The sequence below is a fragment of the Fibroporia radiculosa genome, assembly GCF_000313525.1.
Source record: "Fibroporia radiculosa TFFH 294 genomic supercontigs, scaffold514, whole genome shotgun sequence".
NCBI classification, from domain to species: Eukaryota; Fungi; Basidiomycota; class Agaricomycetes; order Polyporales; family Fibroporiaceae; genus Fibroporia; species Fibroporia radiculosa.
This window is the reverse complement of record NW_012133556.1, coordinates 4674-13398: the sequence shown is the minus strand read 5'-3', so window position 1 is coordinate 13398 and position 8725 is coordinate 4674. Positions and strand designations below refer to the sequence as shown.

The following is an 8725-nucleotide window of genomic DNA, read 5'->3' as shown; positions in this document are numbered from 1 at the left end:
GGCCCCCAGCCCGCCCCCTCCCCCCGCTTCACCGCCCACCTCCAGCCCTACCCCGGACCCTCTCCTCCAGCATACGTGATGAATCCCTCCTACCCCCTCAACGGCAACCCCTACCCCTCCTCGCCCTCGCCTTTCCACCAGCCCCCTGCCGCCCCCTCCCCCGTCAGCGCACACAGCCCCCAGATCCCCCAGGGCATGTCTTCCCATGCCACCCACTATCCCTACACCGTCGCCCACACATACCACGGCTATCCCTCCTATCCCCAGTACCCCTCCGCCGGCATCGTCATGTATGGCGCCCCCCCAACCGGCCATCCAGATGCTGCCCGCGCCCCCGCCGCCTCTCCCACTCCCGTCGCTCCTTCCATCGGTAAACGTAAAAGGAAGTCAACCGTTGATGATCCGTATGGCAGGACATCTAATGAAGAGGATGCAGATTCTACCGGTGACCTCTCCCGCCCTCCCGCACAGAGCTCAACCTCGTCCGTCGTCGTCGACACCAAGAAGCGCACAAAGACACAGCGTGCTTGCGACAGCTGTCGCAGTCGGAAGATCAGGTTCGTATTGTGCCGTCCCCCCAGCGCCTCCCGGTCCTCTCCAGGGCTCGTGCTCCTGGCTGTCCATGTTGTATCCTTTTTCATCATCTTCTCGGTTTTCATGGGCGGGCTAACGCGTGCTTCCCTTTCCCAGATGCGACGTTCTCGCGGATGCTGATCCACCGATATGCCAGCACTGTAAGCAGTATGGCTTTGAGTGTACTTTTTTCCTTCCCATCACAGAGACGCGCTTTAAGAAGAAGAAACTGGAGGAGGAGGCTGCCGCTGCTGCTGCGGAGAAGGATAAGGAAGGTGAACGGAGTACGTCCTCGCCCCAGACAGACAACAAGGGTGCAGAGGTCGTCAAAGTGTACGGTATGTATGCGCATATGTTCACCGTAGTCAGCGCCGCGGCTCATGGCGGCATCAGGACCGACGTCGGCGGCGCATCTACTCCATTCACAAGCTATGATTCCGTCGCGCGCGTATGAGTCGTACGACATGCGCTACCACCACTCGTGGGACGTGAGTTCGGGCGGAAACGGTGTTATCCGCATTCACGAGCCTCAGCAAGGAGAATTACAGCTGGCGCTCCCCAAGCCGATCGATATGAGGATAGAACGCGACGTTGTCGAACGACTTGTGAACGCGTACTTTGCTGACGTAGCTCCTCTCTTACCGGTGGTGACGCGCGAGGAATTCGTTGAGAGCAGTCCACCGCCGCCGTTGCTTCTCTATTCAATATGTCTCGTTGCTGCCGCCAGTCGAGACGTCCCTCAGGCCGTGTACGACTCGTTGCGCTATGCAGTCAACAGCCTGATAAAAGCAGAGGACGTATTATCCACGGCGTCAATCATCAACGTACAGGCGTTGTTGATTCTGGCAATGTGTGGGGACTGTCATTCGCAGTTTGTTCCTAATGCATTATCTGCATTATGGCTCCGACTGGGGTGCGCAATTCGCATGGTTTGTTAGCTCCATTATTTGTGTGTATGCGACTGACACCTTATATCCAGGCGCAAGATCTGGGTCTACATCGTGCAGAATCGGTGAAACAAAACATCGAGCTTCGGCGAAGGTTGTGGGGTATATGTGTGATCAGCGACCGATGGTATGTGTTGTCTTTTTTGTTGTCTATTGGCCGTGCTAACTTTTGGTTGTCGTCCAAAGGATCAGTCTTACCTACGGCCATCCATTCATGATCGATGTACAAGATTGTGACGCACGGCTTCCGTCGTCGGGCGATCCTCACGACCGGTATTTGGATGAGCTTGTTCGGCTTAGTGTGATCGTAGGACGTGTGCTCAAAACAATATATACGTGAGCATCATACATGTCGCACTCTTGTAGCGCACTAATGTTCCAATAGGCCTGCTGGTCTTCATGCTGCTACCGATGAGCAACTCTATACACTGTTGCGGGACATTGAAGCCTGGAAGAATAATCTCCCAGAAGACTTGCAATTTCAAGGTCCCGAAACGCCTCGAACACCGGGTTGGTTCCCCGTACCCCTATGTCTCTCGCATTGTGCTCATTAACGTTTAGGCCTGCTTTTTATGCTATATGCCTGCGTCAACATGTTGTTCTGGCGCGTCTTCATGCGTATATCGTACGCGTGCCCTCAACATTTAAAATTCGCGTTGACGGTTGAGAAGTGGACTGAGCTTGTGCAACTCACTGGGCAAGCGATAGATTGGCTGGATGCAAACGAGCGTTTGTACGATGTATGGTTGCTGGTAGCATATTGTGCCACGTCATGTGCACTTGTGCAGGTATGCCCCTCTGTATTCGACCCACTAAGGTCACACTGACGTATATTTTATAGTACCATACATGGGCAAGGCGTAAAGATCCTGAAGCCCAGTTAAAACTCAAGAAATTGCGCGATTGTATCCGGAAGTGGGAAGCATCTCTTTCACCCGACCATATGTCGGCACGACGAAAGGCCCGTTGATAATGCTCACACGCTCATTGAAGTTCTATATCTGACACGGATTACAGACGGCAGAGATTATTGCACTCTTATACGAAGCAACTCTCGGGCCCCAACACTCTGCAGAGCCACCAGTTCTGAATCCCACTGGTGGTGTGAAAGGCAAGCCTTCACTCAATGGCCTTTCTTTCCGGAAGGATCCTACACGTCCTGGCGGTGGTGTCTTCGTTGCAGAAACGAAACCACAGGACGATCAGGTGGCAGGTGTCCCTCCTGGTACGATCATCGGTAGAGACGATGAAGGAAGGCAAGGTGAGGGAATTGCGATTGCAGTGTCCGACGTTCGAGCACGCAATGACCGAGGCCCGTCATCTGTTCCCTCTGCATCATCACCATATCATGCATGGTCCTCATCCGCAGTTGGACCACGTCAAGAGCCGCCTTCAATGCACCGTCAACAGCAGAGCGCTTCTATGATGGATCCCATGTCGCTAGGCGTCGGCTTCCCGTCGAACGCGAACATGAACCCGATGTTAAATCACACGCCTCCGTCTGGGAACGTGCAGGTGCTCAACGCGCTCGATGCTCAGCAGCCTAACGCGCTTGAGCAGCTTGCGTCGGCCGAAAACTTCTTGGATCTTATCCCAGATGGTATTGGAATTTACGGCTGTGAGCAATGCCCGTTCAAGTTGGCGCTATTTATCGTCTAATTTCACTATTGTTCGTCCACACAGATCAATGGGACGAATTCGTGTCTCGATTCGCGCCTCAAGTATCACAATTCCAGCATATACAGGGTGTTGATATGGGCATGCAATCGTCAACGTCACAGGCCTCGCCACAATACCCATACAACGCCTCTTCTAATAGTGGCATGTAAAACCACAATGGTAAGGAGTGCGGTGTCAATCATACGCCATTGTTTATATCTCGGGCTAGCCTGCGGGATCGAGGAGGGGATTCGTCTAGAAGCATCTAGCTTCTGTACATCGTTATACTCCTGCTGCCGTTCCGCACGCATATGGACTTTTTGTGTTGTGTTGTTACGTGAGACGTTATCGTAATTGCTTTTGAGGTTATTTAGACCATGTACTATGGAGGGCACGCCGGTCGTAATTTTCGAACAGTAGCGGTGGGTTGTGAATACCGTTGTCTTGGTTAATTTCATTCGTCACTGACAACAGAGGTCACCGCGGCAACGTGTCCAACGCATGGACCTCCGGCCTCAGGGACAAATGGGCGGTGTCGATTTCTTTGATGGCGGTGAAGCAGTTTGGCTCGCGTCATTCAATACCGCGGTCTCGCAGAAGTCTTGTTTGGGTTCTCGCTGATCGGTAAGGTTGGCGGCAGCTAAACCGCTGCTCGTCAAGGTGCGGTCATACATTCTAGTCTTGTCCGACATTTGTCGACAACGTGCAGTTTAACCGTGAAAAACGCGTCAAGGTACGCTTGATACCATGCTAACTGTATCATGATGGGCCTGGCGCCCTCTTTTACTCAGCTGAAACTTTCTGGTGAGTTATGTGGCGAGACAGTGGAGCATCACAGAGGTCCCGATTTGCGGTTCGCTGTGAGCGTAGACAATATTGTGCCTGAGCGCACTCGCCGCTGCATCATCCGCATCATCGTCGGCGCTCATTCATTTGAAGAGGGAATTATCGCCTCCGGATTTCGGAAGCTGTCTATCGCCGAATGACATCGATCGCAGGTAGGCCCGGGATCCGCTTGACGTTTTACTCGTATCATTATATTAATGCTTCCGTACATGCACTGTGCAGATGAAATCAAGGGTTGCAATTGAACAGAGGGGCCTACCATGGCATTCGCTGTCTCACTGCAATGCGAGATTTTTACATGGCAGCAATTTTAGAGGCGGCTAGATTCCCGTTGAACGCGCGCTACTGTCATTCGCCGTTGCCACCCTGCGTGGCGCGAACATACTGAGCCTCTACCATGATGTCTTAGTCTTTTGATGCTCGTCTTACCCAGGACGGCCTCAACACGCCTATGCATAGACCACCGTCCGACTCGGAGCTCGGACCAATTTCAGGCGAGTCATTTCTCTTTTTTTGCCTCTCTCCACAATTGATGGCGAGGCGGTACAGGGACGCACAAAAATGCGTCATGTCCTCACACATGAAGAAGGCCCCATCGGACAGACCGCGACTTTAGTCAGGTTTGAGACCCACTCGGTGTGCTCGGGAACGACGCAGATTCGTTCTCGCTGACTTTGCGGAGGTCCGCGGGCTCCGCTGAAGGAAATTTCGCAATCATGGAGGTATGAAAGATGTGACATCCAGTGGGAATCGAAGCTCAGAAATGTACAGAAGAACGTTCCCCGTGGTCTTGTGCCACTAACGTGGGGCACAGCCCTGAAATGTATGGCACTTTGCCCTGAGAAGTTGTCGACATCCCTGAGCATGTGGGGTATCTGCGCTCTCAAGGGCGCGCTCGAGCGCATCCCACGGCTTCTGCACTGATTTGGACGTGCCAATCGTGAGCTGAAGCTGTCTGCCAAGTGTGCTACATGTAGTACTTCGTGCGCATGTCCGGTCGAACACCTATGTGGCAACCATTCAGTTACTATACTGAAAATAGCGGGTACAAAGGCAGCTATCGAACATCGCCTTATACTGCGCCTGAGAAGGCAGGGAACTCCAGCGTTGGATCTCCGCTGGTGTATATATGTCGCAGAACATATGCTTCGAACAATGGGGCATATGCAGTTGGCCGCGTCGCTGAAGTCGTGGCCATGTGCATTGATCACTGGAACACCTCAGGATCTCCATGGTTTCCTCCATTCGGCCGCAGGATCTTGGCCCTCTGCACTACGGGGGTAGTTCTGTCCCACATGTATCTGTCGACAAATCTAGTGGCTCCAAGCGCAACCGCATATATAATTTTGCGAGATAGGATTCTGCGCAATGCGCAGTGTGCGCGTCCGGTACCGCGAAGAATCATTAATCAGAGTCTACTGCATCATTCCGCTTATCTCCCCAGGACTAATTACCTAGATAGGCAGACGGTCTCCCCGGAGCCCTCAGCATCACATCGTGAGCTCGAGGGTGGCATGTGAGTAGCTCCGCCAGACCTTGAGCCTTCCGTATAATACCGCCGGGGCTTCTTATTTCCGCGCATCGACTCGCGCTGGTTGCGTCGTCCCGATTGGATATGGCGGCTTCGAGGGTCACGGAGCCCGCATCGTACACCACACGCACTTTTCGAGAGGTTGAGGAAATTCCGGGCGATGAAGCCTGGCGCAAATACATCTCTTCATCAACCCCTCGTGGCCCTCGTGGATGAAATAGAAGATTGGCGAGAGACCCGGGTTCCGGATATATTGACCTCAGTGCACGCGCAGGGATCTGCGCTACGGGCTAAAATTGCTCGTATAAGACATTTGTACGTTTCGTTGAGGTGATCAGTGAGACACCAAAAGCGCGTCAGAGTATCCAATCTAGATGCCCTATGCTCAAAGAACTGACTGTGTGAGTTAATAGTCGCGCATATCACGCTTGCAAACATGAAGTGGTGATTAGTACTTAGAAGGTGAAGGTGTACACACCCATCACAGGTGTTTTTTCCCGCCAATCACCCGCGAGATGCAGAGCTCTTTGATGGCGCGCATCATAATAATAATTATACCTTTCAGATTCATGAATGTGAGTTAATTACCAGACGGGCGCAGGAAAGGAAAATTGGTCGATACGGTCGACCCAGAATCGATAAAGTAAATGGATAATTACCCAGTAGCTGCTTCGCAACAACACCTTTACGGATGTGAATTAGAAACCTTCCATTTCCTCATGAGTCCGTATGGAAGTATTGATTGCACATACTATGCCGCTGTGCAGCATTGTCCCATTAGACCCCACGGTGATAAATGCACTGGACAACCCATTGAATGGAGCTGTTCAGCATAATGATTATAGGTATGATATAACTCGGACCATGACCATACCCTGATAACGCTACACATTTTTGTGCTTTGCTCCGTGATGCTGAAACATATGTTTTTTTTGCAGCGGTAACCTTCATGAGCGTCCACAGGAATAGACACATGTAGCTGTGAATATTATTATACGATACTTGCGTTTGGGTCGATGGTACGGAGGGGTCGACTTGCAGTCTGCCAGTAGACGAATCGAGATCATGATCAGGGAGGATGTAGCCACGTGCGCGCGATCGTGTCCTCGGCCTAGCGACGCTCTCTCGACGCAGCAGCGCCGTCCTTGTCTGTTTGCTTCGCGCGGCCGTCGTCGAGCACCGACCAGCCGACTTGTCGCCCTGCCATGTTCGAATTTCTGCCACTCGGGCGAATTCTCAAGGTCAGGCTCTTCGTACCAGCATCAATCTGAATCTAATTATGTTCACACAATGCTGAAACCAATATGTTTGAAACACACCTCAGACGACAAACCCACCGGCAGTCGAAAAGTCCTCTGCGCCCCTTCGGTTCGGCGTGGTCGGTGCTTCACGCATCGCTCCAGATGCTGTCATCAAGCCTGTCAGGTGCCACGCAGACACCTTGATCCTCGCAGTCGCGGCGCGAAGCGAGAGACGGGCGCAGTCGTATGCGCAGAAATGGAGGATCCCAAAGTTTTATGGCGGGCAGAATGCGTACCAAGGTGAGACCTCTTGTAAATCAACAAGTCGAGCTCGATAGGTTGACTGGGAACTTGCCACAGATCTCATCGATAACCCTGACATCGACGTCGTGTACATCGGGGTAAGCAGCGTTCAGAGCCTCTCTGTCATGAGCTCACGATATATTATAGCTCCCCAATGCTCTGCACTATGAATGGACCATGAAAGCGCTTGCAGCAGGCAAGCATGTGCTCTGCGACAAGCCGATCGCGGACAACGAAGAAGAGACGCAGAGGATGTTTGCTCTCGCCCAGGAAAAGAACCTCGTCCTCCTGGAAGCCTGGCAACCTCGGTATGTGCAAAGTATCCTGGACATGCCGAATGCCGGCACTTATGATCGTTCTCGTGCCGAGATTCCATCCAGCCCTGCACCGCGTAAAGGCAATCATAGATGAGGGCTCTCTCGGCAAGATCGTCAAGATGTATGCGCACTTCGGCCTCTGGGGGGATCTTCAGTTTAAGAAGGATGACATCCGCTACAACTACGGCCTGGGTGGCGGGGCCTTGATGGACTTGGGCCGTGAGTAGATGTGCGTCCGACGTCATCTACCAACGCTCACTGTGTACCCATTCGTGTGCTGCAGCGTACCCGCTGAACATCATGCGCTACCTTTCGTCGTCTGAGCCTACCGTCCTGTCCGCCGAGGCGACATGCCGCTCCGAGAACGTCGACCGGCGGATGGAGGTGCACATGACGTTCGCGGAGTCTATCCCCGCGACAGTCATCGTCGACTTTGCGCTGGAGGGCTGGGGCCCACTCAAGCTCCTTCCGCAGTGGCTGAAGCTCGTCTTTCGCGTCGAATGCGAGAATGGCGTAGTGGAGTACTTCAACTACGCGCTCCCGTCGCTCTACCACTACATCACGATCACCACCAAAGACGGGAAGTCCCGCGTCGAGAAGGTGTACAAGCCCGCAGAAGGCAAGGGCGAGGAGTGGTGGTCTGCGTGCGTACCTTTCCTTCGACTCGGATGCTGCAGCTGATGTGGCCTGACAGGTATCGATACGAGCTGGAGGCGTTCGTGGACAAAGTACGGGGCCGCGAGCCGCAGGTTTGGAGAACGGCAGAGGACTCAATCAACTCCATGCGTATCATCGACGCTGCATATACCAAGGCATGTTTTGCACCTCGTTCTCGGCGCACGCACTGACGTTCGACGATGCAGAGCGGGCTTCCTTTACGTCCGACGTCCCAATTCACGATCTGACTACGCCCATACGGCCGTGGATCTCCGAAGTTGAGATGCTGCGTATGATGTGACCTTGTGTATTGATTGACATGTGACTGAAGTGGTTCGTCTGTCGCGATGTGTGATATTGAGTTCATCGCACATTCACAGGTTATATGGGATAATTCTTGTGCAAGCATGGGAAGGATACAATTGTTTTCTCTCCTTCTCTTTTTTCTTTCTTTTTCTCACCATTCGGTTCAGAAAAGAAAAAGAAAAGAGAGAGAGAGAAACATTCATCCTGATGGACTTTGAGAGCTGGGCACAGCCATCTTGTTTTGCGGAATTCATTGTCAATGTGGCCCATGGTGATTTGTTGTGAACTCACGCTATGATACAAGTGTTTAAAATCACTGTTCCCAGATCAAATGCATAATGGAAC

The 8725-nt window shown here is 52.6% G+C and overlaps 2 protein-coding genes across 2 annotated transcripts; both read left to right on the top strand.

Annotated features, from left to right (window-relative positions):
- Positions 1–78: 78 nt before the first annotated feature.
- Positions 79–3349, top strand: FIBRA_08487 (uncharacterized protein; the record flags this gene model as incomplete). Its single annotated transcript, XM_012330132.1, has 10 exons — positions 79–557; positions 691–911; positions 967–1502; positions 1553–1647; positions 1707–1856; positions 1906–2030; positions 2082–2308; positions 2362–2485; positions 2545–3138; positions 3204–3349. The coding sequence occupies 10 exons, from the start codon at positions 79–81 to the stop codon at positions 3347–3349; spliced, it is 2697 nt and encodes an 898-aa protein (XP_012185522.1).
- Positions 3350–6761: 3412 nt separating this feature from the next.
- On the top strand, positions 6762–8265 carry FIBRA_08486 (uncharacterized protein; the record flags this gene model as incomplete). Its single annotated transcript, XM_012330131.1, has 7 exons — positions 6762–6797; positions 6881–7097; positions 7158–7198; positions 7248–7408; positions 7470–7636; positions 7701–8061; positions 8112–8265. The coding sequence occupies 7 exons, from the start codon at positions 6762–6764 to the stop codon at positions 8263–8265; spliced, it is 1137 nt and encodes a 378-aa protein (XP_012185521.1).
- Between the last annotated feature and the right edge of the window lie 460 nt (positions 8266–8725).